The sequence below is a fragment of the Pristiophorus japonicus genome, chromosome 8 (genome assembly GCF_044704955.1).
Source record: "Pristiophorus japonicus isolate sPriJap1 chromosome 8, sPriJap1.hap1, whole genome shotgun sequence".
Taxonomy (NCBI): Eukaryota; Metazoa; Chordata; class Chondrichthyes; family Pristiophoridae; genus Pristiophorus; species Pristiophorus japonicus.
In genome coordinates, this window is record NC_091984.1 from 173,925,076 (window position 1) to 173,950,511 (window position 25,436).

The 25,436-nt window shown below is 44.4% G+C and overlaps 1 protein-coding gene across 5 annotated transcripts in view; it reads left to right on the top strand.

Annotated features, from left to right (window-relative positions):
- Window positions 1-926: 926 nt before the first annotated feature.
- The window catches only part of eif4enif1 (eukaryotic translation initiation factor 4E nuclear import factor 1), a 64,634-nt gene continuing 40,124 nt past the window's right edge, over window positions 927-25,436 (top strand). For 3 of the 5 annotated variants that reach the window (XM_070887564.1, XM_070887567.1, XM_070887566.1), the window contains exons 1-7: window positions 1,142-1,568; window positions 2,124-2,242; window positions 8,472-8,545; window positions 9,010-9,143; window positions 14,971-15,260; window positions 18,134-18,335; window positions 23,044-23,210. In XM_070887564.1, the coding sequence (XP_070743665.1) occupies window positions 2,147-2,242; window positions 8,472-8,545; window positions 9,010-9,143; window positions 14,971-15,260; window positions 18,134-18,335; window positions 23,044-23,210 (963 nt within the window). In that variant the 5' untranslated portion in view covers window positions 1,142-1,568; window positions 2,124-2,146. The other 2 variants (XM_070887565.1, XM_070887568.1) reach the window with 2 other exon arrangements.

Here is a 25,436-nt window from a genome sequence, read left to right on the forward strand (position 1 = left end):
AGTCGTTGGAGGAAGATGATGTGGTCAAGGGTGTCAAAATGATGCAGATAGGTCGAGAAGGACGAGGAGGGATCGTTTACCATGGTCAGTCACATAGTATGTAATTTGTGACTTTGATAAGAGCAGTTTTGATACTATGGCAGGGGAAGAAACCTGATTGGAGGGATTCAAACATGGAGCTCCGGGAAAGATGGGCACGGATTTGGGAGGCAAGGACTTTGGAGAGGGAAAGGCGTGGTGGGTGGGGGGGTTGTTGGAGGTGGGGCGGTAGTTGGCAAGGATGGAGGGGCTCAAGGGTAATGTTCCCTTTAATTGGAACCAGGCGAGTGCAGTCCCACCCAGCTGGCTGATAAGAGAGTCGTTGGAGGAAGATGATGTGATCAAGGGTGTCAAAATGATGCAGACAGGTCGAGAAGGACGCCGCCCCGCCCCGCATTTCTCATCTACATGCTGCCCCTCAGCGACATAATTTGAAAACACAGTGTCAGGTTCCACATGTACGTTGATGGCGGGGGGTGCTGTGCGGCCCATTCAAAGTACTGTGCATGCGTGGTTTTGTCTGCTTAAATGCCGGTGAGCCGGCTGCAAGGGTGCTGCAGAGCACTGCGCAGCGTAACGGGAACATAGGTCAAGGGTTGTTTTGTTGAGGAGAGGTGTGATGACAGCAGATTTGAAGGAGAGGGGGTGTCAGTCATGAGGAGAGAGAACCATGAACAATGTCAGATGACAGGTCAGGAGTGGGGTCCCTATCATGTGACACTAAACTTGTTGAAAAAAGATGTTTATGAGTGCATACATTGCCTAATTTGGCAGCATCTCTCAATGAGCAGGCTCCCTATTCCTGCAGCACCTTCAATCCAAGTGAGTGGCTTGGTGACGCGACAAATCGAGACCCCGCCCCTTCTCCGTTCTGGTTGGCTGAGCGAAGTCAAGCCCAGTCGTCAATCTGATTCGCCTGAGGGGTCCTTCGCTTTTTTTTTAAAATGTAATAATTTAAAAAAAGATCAGCCCGGAGTGTAAAAAAAAAGTACGAACGAACCGCTTTTTCCCCCACCTTGATCGGAAAGATTTGTTTAGTTGTTTTGGTTGGGCGAGGAAGGCAGGCGCCGGGCGGGGCGGCCCATACATCCGGGTGTGTGACGCGGCTGCGGGAGGTTCTTAGCCGAGCGCCGGCGGCTGTTGCTGAGGCTCGGAGGCGGCGAGCGAGCGAGGGAGGGGAAAGCGAGTGTCGGTGTGTGCGTGCCGCTGGAGCCTGCGGCCTACCCGGCCTTCCCGTCCGCCTGTCAGCGCTCGCCGACCGTTAGCGCCACCGTCTTCCCCCTCTCTACCTCTGTCGTGTGTGTGTGTGTGTGTGTGTGTGTGTGTGGGGAGCGGGTCTGTGGCAGGCTCCGGCTTGCCCCGGGGGGCCCGCCACTCCGCCTCTCCACAACCCGGGTCCGGGCCAGCTCTTGGGTTACCCCCGGGGGCGGGCAGTAGCCGTACCCCACCCTTGCACACAGGAAACTTTCCCTTTCCCCTTCCCCTTCCCCACCCACAGGCCTGGTTGAGAAGTCTGCCCTTTTCTTCAGGTATGTGTGTGAATATAGGAAGTAGTCTGGGCTCACTGCTGTGGGAAAGGCTTTGTGTACCCTGTAATTAAAGCTGCTTTTATTTCTTTCTTGTAGTCATTTATACAGTGCTCCATCCACAGCTCCTCTTGGCTTAAAAATAAAATAGTTGGTCTAAGCAGAGTGTTTCTGCTCAGTTTTGTCTGCTTTTGTATATGTGGGTCATCTTGTATTTTGGGGCTGGATTGGTCTGTACGAAAGCGTTTTTGTTGGATGAAAGGATGGTTGTAGCCTCAATTTTTTTTTGTGTGTTGGCTGAAATGGCATGGCGAGCCCACTATTTCCTGTACACATTGTAGTAGTTTCAGAATACAGTTTGAGTGCCTGTACTACATAATTGTTATTATAAGAGTATTGGGTGGCTTTTTTTTTAAAAGATTGTTTTCTTGATGTGTCCATTGTCAGCAGATTAACTTGTCTTTTAAATATCCTGTGATACCAAGATAAATGACCAATATTTGAACATTAACTCCTAAAGTTGATTTCCTTAATTTAAAAGATTTATTTTGTTTAAAGGTCTGTTCCTTTAAATTTAATTTATGGCAGCCATGGATAAATGGGTTGAAGAAAATGGAGAGCCATCAACTGACTCACTGAAAATGTGTGGTATGAAAAAACCTTACAGATATTCCAAGGTAAGTCCAAGAATAATGTAGGAGTGGGTATGTTTTCTTGAATACTAATTATACTAAGTGTTCTTGAGGAACTGTCCTGGCTGATGCCTTTTTTCTTTTGAGTTATGTTTTGATGTTCTACAGGCTTTGCTTTGGTAATAATGGATTAGAATGATCAGGCTGACACTACTTCTACTGACCAGGAAATAGTTTGAAGTGTTTGTCTCTGTGGCTGTGCTGGACCATGCCAAGTGTAATTAGAAAAATCTATTTTTTTTAATTGTTTTCACTCAGCTGCACTGATTTAGTTTAATAGCTAAATGTAGTCTAAAGAGTTGTAGCATAGTTTAAGGTAGATGTCATGGTCCTATTTGGTGTTAGCTGGGGTCCCTGTTCTTAAGCTGTACAAAATAGAAATGCTACAGTGTCCATTAATCCTCATCTGAGATCAATTCTAGATGTAGAATGCAGTAAAATATGCTGCATCAGAAGCTGATGTAGCTACTTGCATGTTTTTATTAATGTGGCTTCTGTTTGTGTAGTCCTAGAAGAGAGAACACTTCCCATGTTTTCTAGGTCATGATCAAATGCAGAAGTCTCCCATTTATTTGGAGCTGAAGCGCATCCCTTGCATGTGAATCTTGTAGAAATAAAACTTTCTGTAGTATTAACAGAATTGGTGTCAAATTTTCTTAAGTACAAATAAAAACTTTTCTGATTGAGCACTTAATTTATAACCAGCGCAATGTCCAGTGTGAGATTTGGCATAAGCTTGTGCTTCAATTGATTTAAAATTAAGTCTGCACAGGAGTCCTATTTTAAAAGATGGTATGAAGCCTTGAGTATGGAGCTTCAATTTGCATTTGATCAGGGAATAGAGGGTATACTGATGGGGTTAGATGAGGAAAGACTGGAGGTGGCTTGAGTGGAGCATAAACGCAGGCAAGGACTAGTTGGACTGAATTGCCTGTTTCTGTGCTGTATGCCCCAGTTACGAGGTTGGACTTGATAGTACCAAATGGGTTAATTCAATGTGTTGCGCTTGCTGTATACATTCGAATTGGTGTGGACTGTTGCATACTGGTTGGCTTTCTTGTCACCTCAGGGTTTGTAAATTTCCAATTGTCTTCTCCCTCCCGGCATCTATATACAGTTTCATAGTTGCTGTCCTTGGCCTAAATGCTTACTAGTGTATGAGCTTGGAGTTAGTGCCACTAGAATATTTGACTGAGAAGGCCTTGCAGCTGAACCTGACTTCACCCCTCCATATGCTTGTATTCACACAGGTGTCATTGCTAATAATTGAGTTGTCTTCCCATAGTTGCTAAAGCCAATTAGTGCTCCCTCTGCTGCACCCTCCTAATTAATGAGGGTTTAGCTGCATCACTGTTGACATCCTTTGCATTGGTCCCAATGTGTGGTACTTGTCCAGTAACATGTCAGTATTACCCCATGCAAGGTCCATAAAACTGGAATTCTAGAATCTTGCACTACAGGAGGTGGTCATTTGGCCCTGTGCTTTCTCCCACTTCCTTGCTCTTTACCCATAGCCCTGCAAATTTTTCTTTTCACATTTATCCAATTGCCTTTTGACATTTTACTATTGACACTGCTTTCACCACCATTTCAGGTAGTGCATCCAGACCCCAACCTAGCTGCATTTATTGAAACATTCATGTCTCCCTTCTGGTTCTTTTGCAGATGACCTTGTATGTCCTGTGGTTAACACTCCTGCCAGTGGAACCAGTTTCTCCTATCTTCTCTTAAAACCCTAATTATTTTCAACACTTCTCTTAAATCTCCTTTTAGCCTTCTGTACTGTAAAGAGCAAAATCTCAGCTTGTCTAGTCTCTCTACCTGGAGTCCTTGGTACTAGTCTAACAAATGCTCTGCACTCTCTTAGACCATGCCATCTGTTTTAAAGTGTGGTGCCCAGAATTGGAGACAGTACTCCAGCTGAGGCCGAACCAATGGTTTATCCAGGTTTACCATAACTTCTTTGTTTTTGTACTCTATACCTCTCTTTATAAAGCCCAAGATCCTGTATGCTTTTTTTAGCAACTTGTTCTATCTTCAAGGATGAGACCCTGTGAAAGCCCAGGTCTCTGTTTCATCACCCCCTTTAAAAAATGTACCATTTTGTTTATATTGCCTCTTTTCATTCTTCCTTCCGAAATGCATCGTTTCACACTTCTCTGTATTGGCCATGTCTGCCTATTTCACCAGTCTGTCCTACTGAAATCTGCTACTATCATAAGAACACAAGAAATAGAAGTAGGCCACACGCCCCCCCCCCCCCCCCCGAGCCTGCTCTGCCATTCAATAAGATCATGGGTGATCCAATCATGGACTCAGCTTCACTTCCCTGCCTGCTTCCCATAACCCCTTATCCCCTTATAGTTTAAGAAACTGTCTACTTCTGTCTTAAATTTATTCAATGTCCTGGCTTCCACAGCTCTGAGGCAGCGAATTCCACAGATTTACAACCCTCAAGAAATTCCTCCTCGTCTCCAGTTTTAAATGGGCAGCCCCTTATTCTAAGATCATGCCCTCAAGTTCTAGTCTCCCCCATCAGTGGAAACATCCTCTCTGCATCCACCTTGTTGAGCCCCCTCAATCTTGTACATTTCGATAAGATCACCTCTCATTCTTCTGACTAGATTTGAGTTTTGTCATCTGCAAACTTTTAAATTATGCCTCCTATATCCAAGTCCAGGCCATTAAAAGAACAGTGGTCCTAATACCTGCCCCTGGGGTGGCGCTGCTGCTCCTCCAGTCTGAAAAACGATCATTCGTCACCACTCTGCTTTCCATCTGTTGGCCAATTTTGTATTTACGCTGTCAATGCTCCTTTAATCCCATGGGGTTTGTCTTTTTTGCTAACCAGTCTATTGTGTGGCATTTCAGTCCATATACTATGCAGAACACCAACTGCATTCAGCTCATCAACCCTCTCGATTATTTAATCAGAAAACTCAAATTGCATTTCAGACACACTTTGCTTTTAACAAACCAGTGTTGGCTGTCATTTATTAACTTTGTCCAAGTGACAATTTTATCCTGGGTTGTGTTGTCCTGTATCTAACTCAGAATAAATTGTCAACTGCTGCATTGAACGCTAAATGATGAAGCATTTCCTGTTTGGAGACCTGTTGCTGCATTGCAACCTAGTGACTTAGTAAGTACAGCTTCTTGTGGTGTGACTCACTGGTTGAAGTGTGTAGGTGAGGTTTGTTTGAGAATTAGGGGGTGGGGGAATAAGTTTGACACCATACCTGCTGCACATATTCACGAGGTGACCCAGGTACAGGATAATTTTCGGTTGCTAATGCCGCCCCCCCCCCGTCCCCTCCCCTCACACACATACAATCTGCTGAGCATCCTGCAAGTTGAGATGCTTTTATTCCCAAAATTCTTAAAAATCCAACTCTGCAACAGACAGCCTCAATTAAGAGAACCATCCCTCTACTCTGTTCTAAGCCAGGGTATAAATTTCATGTCTTGTATGCGTATATTTTCTTGAAGTAAGAGTCGAATGCATTCCTGGCATGCTTGACTGTGCAGAGCTGGGATGCTCTGCAGGCTGACTTATCCAGGACACCCTTCCAAACTGCTGGCAGCGTTCCGATTTGCCTTTTAAGCACTGCATCCTCTAGAACAGCTGTGAAGTTTGGTTCTCCATAGTCTGATTGGATAAGAGTTAGCCACAGTAATGTAGAAGTTGGTTTTCTGCTGTGGATTGGCCTGCCATGAAATTGCTGAACTGTTCTACGTAGTGGCTAGAGATTTTGGCCCAGATTTTGTGGTAAGTAATGACACCGAACTGTTAGTGTTTGCTGCTGTTACCCATTTGAAACTGACCGCAACGTCGGGAAGTAGCACATGGGCATCTAAATGCAGAAATCTTGAAGTTGCGGTCAGTCATTCACTGCGCTGTGCCACCTCCTTCTCCCCCTCTCTTTTCTTCTCTCTTTCCCCACCCCCCAAGGTGTAATTAGGGTTTTAAGTGTATTGACTGCTAAACATTATGGCCCTGAAAAATTAACTAATTCTGTGGAGTGTCAATTTATCAATTTTGTTTATATAAAAAAAAATTACAATTTTATTTAAATTCTAAATAGAAGCAACTGCTTCACTTCCTGGTTTGCTGTCTGAGAATTATGCATTGTGATTGGCTGCTCAGGCAGCTTAACGTCACAGCGGATTGCACTATGGGATTCCCACTATACTATGCTGATCTCAATTGCATGCCAGGAAAGCCAAACTTCTTGCCATCGAGATCTTTGTAGGCAGCTTAATTTTGACCATGTATTAAAGGAATCTGTTAAAGGGCACTGTGGTCATACATTTGCACCTGCATTTCCAACCTATTCTGATTGGAGCTTGCCTCTCTGGAGCAAAGGGTGCCCTGGGCCAATGCATTTCCCAGTATTTAGAGCAATACTGGCCAAGGATGGAAGCTGGCTACCATCCTCTTCAACTGGTCATGATGTTGGGAGGGAAGCCCATTCTGTAGAAATGGTGTTCGAAAGTATAATCCAGAGAAATAGGAATTAATTATGGTGCAACTTTCTAAATTTAGATCTCCTGATGTTTCCCTATGGCATTGTTCACCTCAAGGATACATTCTCTCGAACTGGATGTCTTTGGCCCTAGTGTATTTTTCATATCTGACTTTCTTGCCATTCTCATTCTGTAAGTTTGTCTTTCGGATATCGGTGCTGCTTGGAAGAGGAGCACTTTTATTTCTGCAATTTTGGAGATTTGCCGGGATTCAAATTAAAGAACCCCCAAGGTGAAAAGATTGCCAATTGCTGCAATAATGTGTGTATATGGAGCAAACCAGTGAATGGCTCTGGTTGAGATCACTCAACTCAACACAAAGCAGGCATTAAAAGCAGAATCTCCTGATGTCCCTGGCTGTTACATAAATTGCCTACCAAATGAATTGCCCAAGCTGGAGCTGAAATTCTGGAAGGTCTTTACAATGTTTGTATGCTTTAAACCTTTGTGTCCCTTTTTAGTTAACATAGGGACTGGTATGTAGAGATTTGAAACGGCACTAATGTTAAACTTGAATTAAAGCTAAAGAGCGTGTCCTTTTTGTTGAAGTGCCCTTGGTGAAAATGTTTCTCTGGTGAAGGCTATTGCTCATACTGGTTGTCACTAATGTTTGCAGCACTTGGTTTCTATTCTAAATAGCCTTTCTTTGTGAGTCTGCACTGTGTTCACACACTGACCATGAAAAATAACTGGGCCCTGCCCTTGCCCAACATCCACACATGCATTGTCCAAGTAGGGTTCACTGGATAGTGAGTAGGGACCATTGCTGAATTTCATCTTCCTACGTGCCTTCCCACGATAGGAGTGCACAAACAGTCCACGATCCAGGTCCCTCCTGCAAATTTGGAGAAGCCCTGCAGCTTCTCTCCACCCACTCAGCACGGCTGAAGGCTCCTCGTATTTTTTTGTTTCTGCTTTCACCCACCTGTCGGCAGTTTTCCACCTCTAGCGCTGTATGATTGAATGCTGCTGCAGGCTGTGGCTAGGAATTCCCATCTAAAGTTTGTAGTGGTGTTGGGTCACTGGGTACTTGAAGCAGTAACAGGAGGTAGGAATTGTCATGGGGAGGGGGTAGTGAAAGATGAAAATTGGAGACAGGAACAATGCCAGCCTGAAATTGGCAGTGCAAAAGTGTCATCTTGAACTGAAGGAGAAAAATACTAAGCATCAAATGAATGTGGAGGAGGTGAGAAACCCTAAGCTGATCTAAGCTTCTGGTGGTGCTAGACCACTCTCTGTCCATGGGCTCCATCGTGACTCGTAGCTGAGTGAGTCGTCCAGGGTCCCTGATCTGCTTGTAGGCCAACAATCACCTTGGCTGAGATCTGTACAAATGAGCTGGTGGACTGAACTTAGTATCTACCTGGTCTGTGGTTCAGTGTCATAGTTGAAGTACTTGTAGCAAAAATAGTTGAAGTACTTGTAGATCTTTTTTTTTAAAAGGGCATTGTCATGGTTTGTTTTTTTAAGAAAAGCCTAATACAAAAAAGACTTAATTGCAGCAGAAGCTGTGTTTGCCCTATAATGCAGTGTTGGTGTAAATACATCCCGACCAAACATTTTGTAACTTCTCCATTTGAGCATGTATTTGCAAACTACAAGCCATTTTTCCAGGGTTATGCCTTTTATTTTTACTTGGTCGCAGTCGCTAAAAAAAATCAAGGGTTTACCACTTTTCCTTTTGCAGGAAAAACTACTAGAAATCAAAGAGTACCCATATGCCAAGCAGAGACCAGCATGCCTTTTGGAAAAATATGACAGGTAAACAATCGTCAACTTTAATGAGCAGTTTATGGTCAGTGACTAATGAATTCCAAACAATTTGGTGGTGAATGAATGAATAACTAGGTTTGAGACATGCTTTTGATTTTGAAGAAATGAGTAATGTTTATGTTAATTTGACAATATAGTTGAGATTCCAATTGAAATGTCTGAAAACATATTTATATAAGTTTTTCTTTCTGTACATCTACTGTTGGTGTTGGGCATGTCCAAACTGTCTCTCCTCTCTCTCCTCTCCTCTCCCCCCCACACCCCAAAGCATCTTTCAGGGGCATGAATATTGGAGATTATGGGGTGGTGGCGGGGCATGAAGGGATTTGTAAACCAGGATGAGAATTTTGAAATAGGTATTGCTTAACCGGGAGCTCTATGTTCTTTTTTTTTTAAAAAGCAAGCAATCAATTTCAGGTTAGTGAGTTTTAAAAAAAATCTGGTTTCTGTAGTGAAGGTATCTGGGACCCTGAAAAGTGGCATGCATCCTTGTATCCCAGTTCGGGCAGGAGTTCACCATTGGATGGAACAAAGAAGGATTATGCTACGGATCTGGACCGAGCGATTCTCAAACGTAGAATTGCAGGTGAGTAATGTAACATGTAATGGCTCCACTTTATTTGGCAGGGCAAATTGTATATTTATGGCTGAAATTTCACCTTTTTGGGGAAACTCTTGCAATAATAACTTGAGAATCTGGCAAGTAATACACCTCTGGTATAAAAATCACTGGCAAAGCTTGGTTCTTGAAGTCATGCATGATGCTCTGAGGATAGCAACTCCCTTTATTGCACCTGTATCAGCATCTGGTTCTTGGCTCCCAATCCAGGGTATACTAAACAATTCTAGCTCCCCAACCCTGCCCTAATTGACTTGTGTTCACACTGGGTATTGAACCTGTGCATTCGGCCCTTTGAGCCTGCACTGCCACTCAATATGATCATGGATGATCCTCGCTCTGTGTAGAACAAGCCGTTCTAGCCATCCAGCTCCTTCCCTTGGCAGTTTCATCTTGTCCTTCACTTTCAGACTTTCATCATGGGCAGTCCCTTGGAATCGAGGAAGAATTGCTTCCACTTCTAAAGTGAGTTCTTTGGTGGCTGAACAGTCCAACAGGAGAGCCACAGACCCTGTCACAGGTGGGACAGACATTCGTCAGGGGACGGGGGGGCTGGGACTGATTTGCCGCCGCTTCTTCCCCTGCCTGCGCCTGACCTCTTCACGCTCGCAGCGTTGAGATTCAAAGAATTCAGCGCCTTCTATGCACTTTCTCCACCTAGGGCGGTCCTTGGCCAGGGTCTCCCAGGTGTCGGTGGTGATGTTGCACTACACCAGGGAGGCTTTGAGGGTGTCCTTGTAACATTTCTGCTGCCCACCTTTGGCTCAGTTGCCGTGAAGGAGCCCCATGTAGAGCAATTGCTTGGGGAGTTTCTTGTCTGGCATGCGAACTAAGTGGCCTGCCCAGCGGAGCTAATAGCGTGTGGTTAGTGCTTCAATGCTGGGGATGTTGGCCTGAGCGAGGACAATGATGTTGGTGCGTCTGCCCTCCCAGGGGATTTGCAGGATCTTGCGGAGACATCGTTGGTGATATATCTCCAGCGACTTGAGGTGTCTTCTGTACATCGTCCATGACTCTGATCCATACAGGAGGGTGGGAATTCCTATAGACCATGAGTTTGCTGGTAGGTTTAAGGACCTGGTCTTCGAATACTCTTTTCCTCAGGTGGCCGAAGGCTGCACTGGAGGCGATGTTGAATCTCCATCAATGTCTGCCTTTATTGATGAGCAGCTCCCGAGGTATGGGAAGTGGTCCATGTTTTCGAGGGCCGTGCCGTGAATCTTGATTGGGGCAGTGCTGTGCAGCGAGAATATGCTGGTGGAGGACTTTTGTCTTACGGATGTTAAGCATAAGGCCCATGCTTTCACGTGCCTCGGTGAATAGATCGACAATATCCTGGAGTTCAGCCTCAATGTGCGCAGACGCATCCGCGTACTGCAGTTCAACGACAGAGGTTGGGGTGATATTGGACCTGGCCTGGAGGCGGCATAGGTTAAACAGCTTCCCACTGGTCCTGTAGTTAAGTTCCACTCCAGCGGGGAGCTTGTTGACTGAGGTGGAGCATGGCAGCGAGGAAGATTGAGGGTTGGAGCGATGACACAGCCCTGTTTGACCCCGGTCCAGATGTGGATTGGGTCTGTAATGGATCCGCTGGTAAGGATCACTGCCTGCATGTCGTCATGGAGCAGGTGAAGGCTGTTGACAAACTTTCGCGGGAATCCAAAACGGAGGAGGAATCTCCATGATCCCTCACGTTCGACAGTGTCAAAGGCCTTTGTGAGATTGAAAAAGGCCATGTATAAGGGCTGGCGCTGTTCCCTGCATTTTTCCTACAGTTGTGCTGCAAAGATCATGTCCGTTGTTCCCCGCAGGGGACGAAATCCGCACTGCGACTCCGGGAGGAGCTCCTCGGCCACGGAGAAGACGGTTGAGGAGAAATTTAGCAACAACCTTCCCAGTGGTTTCGACCTTAAGCTTCAGAGGACAGATTCTGAAATGCATAGTGCTCATGGATTCCTTTACAGCTTTCAAAAAATCAAAGCAGATGTTGCACTTGGCGTTTAAATTCTATTTCAGCTTTTTCACTTTATGGTGGTCCTGTTGAGTTTGCAACATGGCAACATCTTTTTTTTTAAAAAAGCAGTGATGAAACACTTGCTTCAGTTTTAACACTTGCATTTTAAGAATCTCTACTACCAGCGGGTGTTGAGTTGAAAACACTAATTACTCTTGCATATCACTAATCACTATCATAATATTCTGTATTCATAAAACTCTAATAAATCTCTCCTTTGATAAATCAGCTTACAAGTAGATGTAGGGCATACAGTTGTCAAAGCCAACCAGCAGTATCCATGCTGCATTTATCAATAGTTGGGGCAAGGCATAGCAAGAGCTTCCTCAGTATTCAAAGTTTTCCTAACAACTGGGTCTTCACTTCTGACTGCAAACTGGATTGTGTGGGAAGACTTGTGTACTTCAGCAGATGGGATAAGTACCAGATAACTTTACCTCCTGCTTGTGTCAGACAAGTGAATGGAGTGACAAATCTTCTAGAATTTTGTTTGGAGGATGTAACTAGTAGAGTGGACAAGATAGAACCAGTGGATGTGGTGTCTTTGGACTTTCAAAAGGCTTTGGACAAGGTCCCACACGAGATTGGTGTGCAAAATTAAAGCACATGGTATTGGGGGTAATGTACTGACGTGGATAGAGAACTGGTTGGCAGACAGGAAGCAGAGAGTAGGAACAAACGGGTCCTTTTCAGAATGACCGGCAGTGACCAGTGGGGTACCACAAGGCTCAGTGCTGGATCCCCAGCTATTTACAATATACATCAATGATTTAGACGAAGGAATTGAATGTAATATCCAAGTTTGCAGATGACAGTAAGCTGGGTGGCAGTGTGAGATGTGAGGAGGATGCTAAGAGGCTGCAAGGTGACTTGGACAGGTTAGGCGAGTGGGCAAATGCATGGCAGATACAGTATAATGTAGATAAATGTGAGGTTATCCACTTTGGTGGCAAAAACAGGAAGACAGATTATCTGAATGGTGACAGATTAGGAAAAGGGGAAGTGCAACGAGATCTGGGTGTCATGGTACATCAGTCATTGAAAGTTGGCATGCAGGTATAGCAGGCGGTGAAGGCGGCAAATGGTATGTTGGTCTTCATAGCGAGAGGATTTGAGTATAGGAGCAGGGAGGTCTTGCTGCAGTTGTACAGGGCCTTGAGGCCACATCTTGAATATTGTGTTCAGCTTTGGTCTCCTAATCTGAGGAAGGATATTCTTGCTATTGAGGGAGTGCAGCGAAGGTTCACCAGACTGATTCCTGGGATGACAGGACTGACATATGAAAGACTGGATCGACTAGACTTGTATTCACTGGAGTTTAGAAGAATGAGAGGGGATCTCATAGAAACATATAAAATTCTGACGGGACTGGACAGGTTAGATGCAGGAAGAATGTTTCCGATGTTGGGGAAGTCCAGAACCAGGGGTCACAGTTTAAGGATAAGGAGTAAGCCATTTAGGACAGAGATGAGGAGAAACTTCACTGAGAATTGTGAACCTGTGGAATTCTCTACCACAGAGTTGTTGAGGCCAGTTCGTTAGATAGATTGAAAAGGGAGTTAAATGTGGCCCTTATGGCTAAAGGGATCAAGGGGTATGGAGAGAAAGCAGGAAAGGGGTACTGAAGTTGTATGATTATTAAGGATGTCATAGCAGTGCATCTGGAAAATGGTGACATGATAGGTCGAAGTCAGCATGGATTTGTGAAAGGGAAATCATGCTTGACAAATCTTCTGGAATTTTTTGAGGATGTTTCCAGTAAAGTGGACAAAGGAGAACCAGTTGATGTGGTATATTTGGACTTTCAGAAGGCTTTCGACAAGGTCCCACACAAGAGATTAATGTGCAAAGTTAAAGCACATGGGATTGGGGGTAGTGTGCTGACGTGGATTGAGAACTGGTTGTCAGACAGGAAGCAAAGAGTAGGAGTAAACGGGTACTTTTCAGAATGGCAGGCAGTGACTAGTGGAGTGCCGCAAGGTTCTGTGCTGGGGCCCCAGCTGTTTACATTGTACATTAATGATTTAGACGAGGGGATTAAATGCAGTATCTCCAAATTTGCGGATGATACTAAGTTGGGTGGCAGTGTGAGCTGCGAGGAGGATGCTATTAGGCTGCAGAGTGACTTGGATAGGTTAGGTGAGTGGGCAAATGCATGGCAGATGAAGTATAATGTGGATAAATGTGAGGTTATCCACTTTGGTGGTAAAAACAGAGAGACAGACTATTATCTGAATGGTGACAGATTAGGAAAAGGGAAGGTGCAACGAGACCTGGGTGTCATGGTACATCAGTCATTGAAGGTTGGCATGCAGGTACAGCAGGCGGTTAAGAAAGCAAATGGCATGTTGGCCTTCATAGCGAGGGGATTTGAATACAGGGGCAGGGAGGTGTTGCTACAGTTGTACAGGGCCTTGGTGAGGCCACACCTGGAGTATTGTGTACAGTTTTGGTCTCCTAACTTGAGGAAGGACATTCTTGCTATTGAGGGAGTGCAGCGAAGGTTCACCAGACTGATTCCCGGGATGGCGGGACTGACCTATCAAGAAAGATTGGATCAATTGGGCTTGTATTCACTGGAGTTCAGAAGAATGAGAGGGGACCTCATAGAAACGTTTAAAATTCTGACGGGTTTAGACAGGTTAGATGCAGAAAGAATGTTCCCAATGTTGGGGAGGTCCAGAACCAGGGGTCACAGTCTGAGGATAAGGGGTAAGCCATTTAGGACCGAGATGAGGAGAAACTTCTTCACCCAGAGAGTGGTGAACCTGTGGAATTCTCTACCACAGAAAGTAGTTGAGGCCAATTCACTAAATATATTCAAAAGGGAGTTAGATGAAGTCCTTACTACTCGGGGGATCAAGGGTTATGGCGAGAAAGCAGGAAGGGGGTACTGAAGTTTCATGTTCAGCCATGAACTCATTGAATGGCGGTGCAGGCTAGAAGGGCTGAATGGCCTGCTCCTGCACCTATTTTCTATGTTTCTATGTTTCTATGATCAGCCATGATATTGAATGGTGGTGCAGGCTCGAAGGGCTGAATGGCCTACTCCTGCACCTATTTTCTATGTTTCTATGTTTGACTTGGTATAAAATGCCACGGGGCAGTAAAAGCTTGAGGTTTGGATCACAGCAAGATGGGCCATCCATTCTCGTACAATTTGCATCTTTTCCACCTTTTTACTCCTTCCCTCAACCAGACTGCAGAACAGGAATTTAGTGTGAAGGTTTGAATCAGCACTCTGTCTACCACATCTCCACTAAAAGGCTAGTTTGAAAACTGCCTTCTCCAAATTGGTGCACTGCTTACTACTGGCATTGGCCACAGTAGCATCAAATGTGCTTTTGATTGTTGCTACATTGCAGGGAAATTTTTCTATACTGCCAGGGGAAGAAAAGGAAATGGTTGCTTTTTGAGCATTCAGAAGTGGTGTAACGCATAGACTGGCAGCTTCACAGCATATGAATTAGTGTGAAGGGTTGACAAATTTGCTGTGAAATATTATAACTGGTTTAAAATCCAGATGGTACAATTGATTAGAATTTGGTTGTTCATCCAGGAACTGCAATATTCTGATCAAGCAGCAGTGCTTTTAAAATGTCTAGTTTAAAAGTTTCCAACGCAACTTTTAAATCAAAGCTAGTGATTGTAAGCAGACATCTTTGTAAATCCTGGTGTCACTGTGGTGCAACTTTACACATGGGAGTGCCCCATTCTGTGACCCCTGATTAACAGCAAGATACTATAAGTGTACTGATCGGTTGTCTGTCTTGATTCTAGATCCACGAGAGAGAATCAAGGAAGAAGATATTGATGTTGTACTCAGCCCACAGCGTCGGAGCTTTGGTGGAGGTTGTCACGTGATTAATACTTCAAATTCCCGGAGATCAGGAAGCCCACTGGAAAATAAAGAGAATGAAAATGTTCGTGGGTTGGGGGGTCAGCGGAGAATTGGCAGTGGAAGGATAATTACATCAAGGACCTTTGATCGAGATGGCCGAGACAAAGACTTGCGTGATAGAGATGTGCGAGAGGGAAGAGATCGAGACTACAAGGAAAAACGCTTCCGGGTTAGATTTGTTCCCAGATTCCACTTGACTTTTGTGCATAATTTCTGCTTTAATAGCCAGAAAATCTCCTGCAATGGCTTTTCTTCCCACCCCCTCATTGTTACCTCTGGTGTCCCCAAGGATCTATCCTTGGCCCCCTCCTATTTGTCATCTGTATGCTGCCCCTTAGCAGCATCATACAAAATAGAGTCCGTTTCCACATGCTTGCTAACACCCAGCTCTACCCCCTCCATCACTTCTAAATTGTCATTTTGCTTATCCGGCAGGATGAGCAGAAATTTTCTCCAATTAAATATTGAAGACCGAAGCCATTATCTTTGGTCCCCGCCACAAACTGCGTTTCTAACCATTGACTCCATTCCTCTCCCTAACATCAATGAGGGTGAACCAGACTGTTCGCAACCAAGGCATTGTATTTGACCCTGAAATGAGTTTCTGGCCACATATCCGCGGCTTAACTAAAACCGCCTTTTTCCACGTCTAACATTGCCTGTCTCAGCTCTTCTGCTTAAACCCTCATTCATGCCTTTGTTACCTTGACTTGACTACTCCAACTCGCTCCTGGCTGGCATCCCACATTCTACACTACATAAACGAGGTCATCCAAAACTCAGCAGCCCGTGTCCTAACTTGCACCAAGTCATCATTACCCCTGTGCTTTCTGACCTATATTGGCTCCTGGTTATACAATGCCTCAATTTCAATTTTCACCCTTCTTTACAAATCACTCCATGACCTTGCCCCTCCCTATCTCTGTAATCTTTCTCAGCCTCAACCACACAAGATGTCTGCACTCCTCAAATTCTGGCCTCTTGAACATCCCTTATTATAACTACTCAACTATCAGTGGCTGTGCCTTCAACTGTTTAGGCCCTAAGCTCTGGAACTCCCTCCCTAAACCTCTCTGCCTCTCTCACCCTCTTTCCTCTTAAGACTTACCTCTAACAAAGCTTTTGGTCATCTGCCTTAATTTATTCTTTTGTGGCTCTGTGTCAAATTTATTTGTTGTCTTGTAACACTGCTGTGAAGCATATTGGGACATTTTACTATGTTAAAGGTGCTCTATAAATATAATCTTGTCTATGACAAAGATTGGCCAGTGGATAATATGTCTTATGGCATGGAGCCCTAAAGCCTAAGTTCACTGAGCCACACTGAAATTATTTTCTCAGCAGCATTGTGGTATCAGAGGAGAAAATGGGATATGATCCTTGAGTACTGGATGGGAAAAATGGGACGTGACCACTGGATTGGAGGGGGGTGGGGGTGAATGCCAGGTGAGTTTGGCTAGCCACTTGTTTGCCCATCATCATAGGCAGTCCCTCGGAATCGAGGAGGGCTTGCTTCCACTCCAAAGTGAGCTATTTGAGGGCTGAACAGTCCGATACGAGAGCCACAGACATCCGTCGGGGGAAGGGGTCGGTGGGGCTGGTTTGCCGCGTGCTCCTTCCGCTGCCTGCGCCTAGCCTCTTGCTCCTTGCGTCAAGCCTCAGCGCAACGTCCTCCCAGATGGACTTTCTCCACCTCTGGCAGTCTGCGGCCAGGGTCTCCCAGGTGTCAGTGGTGATGTCGCACTTTACCAGGGAGGCTTTAAGGGTGTCCTTGTAACGTTTCCGCTGTCCTCCTTTGGCTCGTTTACCATGAAGGAGCTCCGCATAAAGCATTTGCTTAGGGAGTCTCGTATCTGGCATGCGCACTATTTGGCCTGCCCAGCGAAGCTGATCGAGTGTGGTCAGTGCTTCAATACTGGGGATGTTAGCCTGGTCGAGGACACTGATGTTGGTGCGCCTGTCCTCCCAGGAGGTTTGCAGGATCTTGCGGAGACATCGTTGGTGATATATCTCCAACTTCAGGTGTCTTCTGTACATCGTCCGTGCCTCAGACCCATACAGGAGGGCGGGTATTACTACAGCCCTGTAGACCATGAGTTTGGTGGTAAATTTGAGGACCTGGTCTTCAAACACACTTTTCTGCAGGCGGCCGAAGGCTGCGCTGGCGCACTGGAGGCAATGCTGAATCTCCGCATCAATGTCTGCCTTTAAGAGGCTCCCGAGATATGGGAAATGGTCCATGTTGTGCAGGGCCGTGCCGTGGATCTTGATGATTGGAGGGCAGTGCTGTGTGGCGATGACAGGCTGGTGAAGGACCTTTGTCTTATGGATGTTAAGCGTAAGGCCCATGCTTTCATATGCCTCAGTGAATACATTGACTATATCCTGGAGTTCAGCCTCTGCGCAGAAGCAGGCGTCATCCAAATACTGCAGCTCATTATGGCTCAGGTGAAAGTTGACCAATTCAGCAAGGGAGTGTTGCTGTTCTCGAGAGGGAATTTGCAGTTTGTCCTGTTTTGGGATCACTGATCTGAATTAACTCTTTAATCATTTTAAAGTGACTTGGACTATTTGTGACAAGGTTGAGCTGGAAGCAAATGGTTCTTGGTTAGAGTTGTGTTTTCCTGTTGCCATCTGGTCAAATATGGCATTACATAAAGTGCTTTTTTTTTGTTCTAAATTTCAACTTTTATATCAGTTTAGTAAGTTATTCAAGGGTAAGTAGAGGGAACTGAGACTTTGGAGACCATACCAACCATTGAGTGCTTGGAGCAGTTCCTTTGCCCCCACTTGAGGTGCCTGTTAGTACACTCAATTGCTTTCATTTGTGGTGAAGGGTGGAAACCTTGGTCCTTGATGACGATTCAAACTTCTAAACTGAAATGTCCATGTTTAACAGTAAAGGTGGTATTTAAATACTCTGCTTGTTTTCAGGGACTCTGCCTTTTAAATTTGATTTAACTGACTTGCATTGTTCCCCCTCCATCCTCAAAGTACAGTTTGGAGAAAATCAACTCTTGCTGAAAATATTTTTCTTTGCAGAGGGAGTATGGAGACGGTAAACGCATTTATACTGAGCGGAGACGCTGTGATTCCTACACCGAAGAGGAGCCGGAATGGTTCTCTGCTGGCCCAACCAGTCAGTCGGAAACTATAGAGCTGACTGGCTTTGATGATAAAGTACTATTGGAGGATCCAAGGCGACCGAAGAGGTGGAGGAAGCGATCGGAGACCCTTAAAGAAGGCAAGTTTGATGGCTTTTAATGCATATCCCTTCTACAGGTGTAAAAGTTTGCAAATTTGCTTGGATGGGCTATTGCAGTAGATTGAGGATTTGGTCATGATCTGTTTTTCCCCCTCCCCAGGGCCCTGGATTTTCATCTTTGGGTGAGGAGGCTAGGTTTCATAAGCACAAGAAATAGGAGTAGGCCATTGACTCCCTCAAGCCTACTCTGCCATTTAATAAGATCATGGCTGATCTGATCCTGGGCTCCACTCCACTTCCCTGCCCACTCCCCATGACCCTTGACCCTTATTATTCAAAAATCTGAATCTCCACCTTTGAATATATTCAATGACCCAGCCTCCACAGCTCTCTAGGCAGAGAATTCCACAGACTTAAAACCCTCCGAGAAGAGATTCCTCCATCTGTTTTAAATGGACGGCCCCTTATTCTGAAACTGCCCCCTAGTTCTAGGTTCATCCTCTCTGCATCTACCTTGTCGAACCGCCTCAATATCTTGTATGTTTCAATAAGATCACCTCTCATTCATTCATCTAAACTCTAATGAGTAGTGGCTCTACCGATCTTAAGTCTACCCCCTCGTCTCCAGAATCAATCTAGTCAACCTTCTCTGAACTGCCTCCAATGCAAGTATATCCTTCCTTAAATGAGACGAAACTATACAGTACTCCAGGTGTGGTCTCACCAACACCCTGCACAGTTGTAGCAGGCCTTCCCTGCTTTCTTTCCATGCAATTAGTTCTTGGTTCTTTTTGGGGTGGGTGAGGATCTCCAAGGTGCTCAGCTGGAGCCTGGCCAAGAAGCTAGGCGAACAATGTAGAATGGGGAAATACTTGCAGGTATGCTTTTTCTGGGAGTGGGGTAGGGCTTGAGTGTCAGTGTACGGTGTCTGTTTTGTGGGATCCATCTGCCCAAGTTTGGTCGAAACACAGTACAAGCAATACCATCCAAGACCAGTCAAGCAAGACGATGCAATCCATCTGATATGGTTTTGGAGGCTCACCGAGAATTAAGTTTACCAGTTGTGCACTTATACAGAGGAAGCAGTTTCCTAAAATTGCCTCCGATGATGAAGCAACCTAAACTTCTGTCTCGTATTCAGACGGTCTCAAAGTTTCAAGTCTGTTGCTGAACTACCCAGTGGATTGTGTGGAGTTGCAGGTAAACTGGAAATACTGCTATATAAGGGCAGCAGACAGCCGCCAATATTACATGCCAAAGCACCATCACTGAAAATACCTATTGCAGTGCATAAAGGGTACTCCATGGAATGCTGCGTCACATCTTGTGTGATGAGTAAATCTTCCATTGTGTTGTACGTAGATTGTGATCACTGTCTTTGTTGCTGTTTCTTTAACTTCCTGGTTTTTCTAATTTCATTTTCATGTGGGAAAATCACAGGATGAGCTTTCCATAAAAGACCAACTATTGTCTGAGACCTTTAACATTGGGAACATATCACAGCACCACCTGCTGGACTAATGGATGTTTTCATGAAGGACACTATACAAGCTTTTTACTCTGCCTATCAAATTTAAGATGCAATAGATTGTAAGGGGCTACCTGGTTTATATTTTTAAAAAAAATGGAAATTGATTTGCCAAATTTCGTCTCGCACGTGTTTTGCATTGATGCCCAGGCAAGGGAGTACAAGTCAAATAGAAATGCTGGTATGCATTCTGGTTTGTCCTGCCAAAGTTAAAGGTGAACAGTGGAGGGTCCAACTGTCAAACTTATAACATGGAGGTTTGGTCTTCGAAGTGTAATTCCAATGTCAGTGGGTGCAGGGTAAGAGTTCAGTTTGCACCGTCACTGCTCAGTTACTCTGTTTGATTCACTCCTGGGCTCATGAATCCTATTCAGAAAAGCTGATATTTATTGATTCAACCTGACCAAGCAGACAACAATGGTTGGCTAAATAAAGATTTTACTTTTTAATGTGCTATTTTTCTCTGCTCCATTGACCCTTGCTGTGTTACCTCTTGCCTTCCCAAGTAGCTATTGCTCATTTGTGAACTGGTTATTTCACCCTGGGATGTGAGCAGTATTCTGTCCACACATTGACAGTTCCCAGTACAGAGTTGACTAGCAATTGATGAAGGATAATGGCCAGAGTTTTTTCTCCTCTAACTTGTTCCTCACATCCACTATCTGAGAACCAAGTGGCATTTGAACCTGGTACTTTTCCCTAAATTGGATAAATTTGCAGAGCTATTTGGGCAACCTAGCAGGTGAGTAAGATGTTGGCTTCGATGGCAAGTTAATTGTTAATTGAAGAATTGTTCATGGAAAAGCTGCAATACCTTGCCTTAAATACTTCAATTTAACCAGCAAGACTTTGAGCAACCTGATTAAATATTCACTGCATGTGATTGTGCAGACTGAAAAACAGGCAGCAGATGAAATTTAATACTGTTAGTGCAGAGTGTTCAACATTGGATAGAGTAATATGATGGTTCCATAACGAATGCAATAGAATTAGTACAAACTCAATTACTTAGACTAAAAAGTTTACATTTATTTAGCACCTTTCAAGTACTTGGCATGTCTCAAAGCAATTCACAGCCAATGAATTGCTTTTTGTGGGCACAGTCCCATGAACAGCAATGAGATAAATGACTAGGTGTGGTGTTTTTGGTTGAAGAGTAAATAGCCAGGATATGAAGCCAACTCCCCTGTTGTTCATATGCCATGGGATTGTTTGCATCTGCCTGACTAGACAGACAGGACCTCATTTTAATGTCTCATCCAAAAGACAGCACCTCAACCATGCAGCATGTTGGGGTAAAAAGACTTCTCCAAGGTGGACTCCCTGATATAAGGAATCGACCCCTGCCTGTATAGCGACCACAATCACTCTGATGAAACCTCGGTTCAATCAGTTTTTATTCAAGCATGCAGGGGAAGGATTCACAGATTAACCTAAGAACAAAGGTTTTACATCTACAGTTACAGTTTCCAAGGTGTGCGACCCTCCTACAAAACTACCAGTTGGCCTATCATCATCAAAGTTGCATAGATTTATTGACCCTTATCAGACTCTGGCTGCTGAGTGGTTGCACAACCTCCATCTCAACCTTAGTTGGAATGTGGTGTTCCATAGTCTTAACCTTGGTCTGGCGTTTTCAGCTTAGTTTGCAGGTTTTAAAGATAAACACACAAGCAAAGCTTATTCCCTTTAACCTGATTCCATACCATTTTCTATCATTCTGTACCAGAGTTCAAGCTTTGATGCATAGTGAGCTTTGCTGCTTCCCCTTAAAAAAAAAAAACCCATTGTAAGCAAGTGTTATAAGCGTGCTTTACATAAGTTTTATATACAAGCTGTCAATTTACAATATATTATAATTCCCTACCATAAGGTAGAGGAACTCCCAATTCCTCAGAACCTCCTAATACTGATGAGCCTTACAATCTGGACCATGTCAGATCAATTTGCTACCTTCAGTATCCACTTTCGTGACCATCTATCTCTGTCGACCATTTTAGTGACTCTTTTATCCCCTTACACAGCACTTCAGTGTTGCATGGAAATCTTTACCTAGATTACATGCTGCAGTCTCTGGAGTGGGACTTGCACGCATGACCTAACCAAGTGCTGCAACTGAGTGGAGTTGACCATTGGAGCAGTCGCTGGTCATGTCTACTCAATTGTGAGGGTTTAAAACCATATTCCTGCAGTAAAGAAGTATATTAAGGTCAGAAGAATGGAGAGGCAATAAACAACACAATACAATTTTAAAAGGGTGCAGGAACAGAGACCTGGGGTGTATGTAGACCAGTCTTTAAAGATGATAGGACATGTTGAAAAAGCTGTTACTGGCATAGGGGCTTTAAAAATAGAGGTATAGAATCCAAAAGCAAAAGTTCTGCTAAACCGTAACGCTAGTAAGGCACCAGCTTCAGTATTATGACCAATTCTGAGCACCACACTTCAGGAAGGATGTCAAGACTTGAGGGTGCAGAAAAAATTTACCAGAATAGTACCACGGATGAGGGACTTTGGTTATATGGAGAGACTAGAAGGGTTTTGTTTGAGTAAGGAGAAACTGTATCCAATGGAAAAAGTATCCGGAGGACACAGATTTAAGGTAGCTGGTAAAGAACTGGGAAATGCACATTTATTAGTGACCAGTATGATCTGGAATGCACTACTGGAGAGGATATCAAACAAATTCAGTAATAGAACGGGAATTGGATCTCTAGTTTAAAAATAACTTGGCAGGGTTGTGGGACTAATTAAGCAGCTCTTTGTAAGAGCTGGTACAGGCATGATTGGCTGAATGGCTTCCTTCTGTGCTGTCTCTTCTATTGACTGTGACAGGATCTGACTGGCTAAATGGGTGGGGGGGGGGGCAGGGAGAAAGAGAAAGAAATGATCTAGGAAAGGTTGGAACTTGCACTCCAGCCCAGAGAAGAGACAAAAGATTAATGGTATAGATTGGTGAATCCTAAAATTATTTTTCCTAATTACATGGTCTGGCAGTTTGTCCACATGTGGTCGTGAAGATGCACATTTTCCATTCAAATATTGAACTACACTGTTAGAGGGGTGAGCATGGTGACTTAATTGGCCTTTTAGTCACTTGAAGGTTCATGTCTCTCCACGTATGTTGCCTAGCCTGATGAGTGTTTGCAGCATTCTGTTTTTGTTCTAAAATATAACTTGACTTTAAGATGTTAAATGAAGTTGACATATTTTTTCCAGGTGTAGAATGCAATGGTGGTGGTCAAGAGGCGGAGATATCTGCAGTTCCTGCAACAGAAGCTGACCAAGAAGTTCCTCGGGAAGCAGTTTTGCCTGAACAAACACAGGGGGATTTTGACTTCAATGAGTTCTTCAACATGGAGAAGAGCGTACCTGGACTGGCATCGGTAAGGGAATACTTCTGGTGTTGGGAAGGAAAGCTACAATGGTACTTCAATCCACCAGTAGCTGACCACTGTAGTTGGATAATTACAGATTCAAGGGAAAGATCATGACCCACACTTGAGTTTTGCTGTTGGTGCTTTTCATACAATCTTGTAGCTGCCATCTCCAAATCTTGTACATTGGCATTTCAGAACTTTTGTTTTGCCCCTCCACTTTATGCCCTGGTGGAGTATCTGTTGACTTCCCTGCCTTGCTCCAGCTAGTGCAATGGCTGTCTATGTAGCAGAGTAAGAATTGGATTTTGTTGCTGTAAGTGATGGAGTTTACTTTTGAGGAAATGGAAAGTCATCTGAATGCAGAAGTGAGACAAGGATGTATTTATCTAATCGTCTTCAAGACCTTGTTTTAAATGATTGTGGGGGGAGGGTGTTGATACTAGTGTGCAATATTTACTAACTGGTGACTTGCTGTTACACTGGCAGCAATCACACCAACTATGCATTCAGATTACTTCTCAATTGGCTCTAATTGGTCTGAGCCATGCTTCACTTCATCCCTGCCCCCCTTCCCATTAATGTCAGCATTTATTGCTGATTCTGTTCTTCTGCCTCCCCCACCATGAATGCTCCAGCCTTAAGTGTGGGTTCATTTATCATTGCAATGGTATTTATTTGTGGTATTGTGGATGCTCATGTATCCACTGATGAGCACCCATTCATGTCCAGCTTGGTGTGATAACTTAATGTGCAGTGTCTTTATAAATGTCAATTGGACTTGTCAAAAATGGGTCTGCAGGCCTGTAAAATGCCTAGAAGACCCTACTCCAAAGATATTGGATGCAAGAACTTGAGAATGTTGCACAGTAAGTAACAGTACACACTGGTGCATTTAAGGTGATGGCTTTTTACAGCATGTAATGTTTTAACCAATGCTGCAACTTGTAACGAGTATTGGAGCGATCTTATAAAGAGAAAAGGACTAACCATGTTAAGTGCATCAATTTTTTTGAATACCAAATTCCAGCTGGGTTGTTAACTCTACTTTATCCCTCTTCTGTGAACAGACTGGTATTTGGCATGAGTTTTGAAAAGGCTTCAACTTAAATGAGGACCCTTTACTTGACTTAAAACTTCATAAACATTAATGGTACTTTGCCACACATTGATGCCAGTTCAGTAGCTGCATGTAAGGCACTATAAAAGTACATGGTCTTTGTTACAAGTCGTAGGTTTGATTGAAACATTTCCTTGTGCATCTATATCATTCACAACTAATTGGTGACTTGTTCTGACACTTTGGGGTTCTAGGGCAGGGGAAGGTTGGGTCACAGACCATGTGGCTGTTGGTACTGCTCTGGCAAAAGTGAGGTTTTTTGGTGGGGTGGGCTTGTGAGATGGAGGAATAGGGCTGGTTCTGGCCATTTTTCATCCACGTGCCCCCTTGCGACAGATTTATGGCCCCAAGTTTCCACATGATTTACTCCTGATTTTTAGGAGCAACTGGTGTAGAACGGAGTATCTTAGAAATCGGAATTCTCCACATTTAGTTTTCTCCAGTTCTAGTCAGTTTCACTTTGGAACAGATTTTTTTTTTCAAAAGGGGACGTGTCCGGCCACTGACGCCTGATTTCAAAGTTTCCACAGTGAAAACATACTCCAAACTAACTTAGAATGGAGTAAGTGAAGATTTTTGTACGCTTGAAAAAAACCTTGTCTACACTTTAAAAAATCAGGCGCAGGTTACAAATTAGGCATAGGGAACGAGGTGGGGGGGGGGAAGGGAAGTCATTAAATTCTACAATCAATCCTTAGTTATACTTATACAAATATTATACAAAAATCCAACCTGAATAAAAAAATTTTATAAGCAAAGAAAAGATTAAATAAACCATGTTCCTACCTGTGTGAAAGTGCTTCAGGCAGGCCTTTCAGGCAGCGGTGTGGCGTCAGTGTCTCGACGGCAGCGGCAACAAGCAGCCTTCGAGCTGAGCTGCAGTGCTTGAGGCAGGGGTGTGGCGTCAGTGTCTCGTCTCGACGGCAGCGGCAGACAGCAAGCAGCCTTCGAGCTGAGCTGCGGTGCTTGAGGCAGGCCTTCATTCCCCGCGAAGATGCAGCACCCGGATGGACTTGAGGCCATTCGGCCATGGGATTGCAGCGGCATCAGTGGCTGGTCGGGAGCCGAAGAAAGAACAGCAGCAGCCTTCAAGCTGTGAGGGGGACTGACTGAGG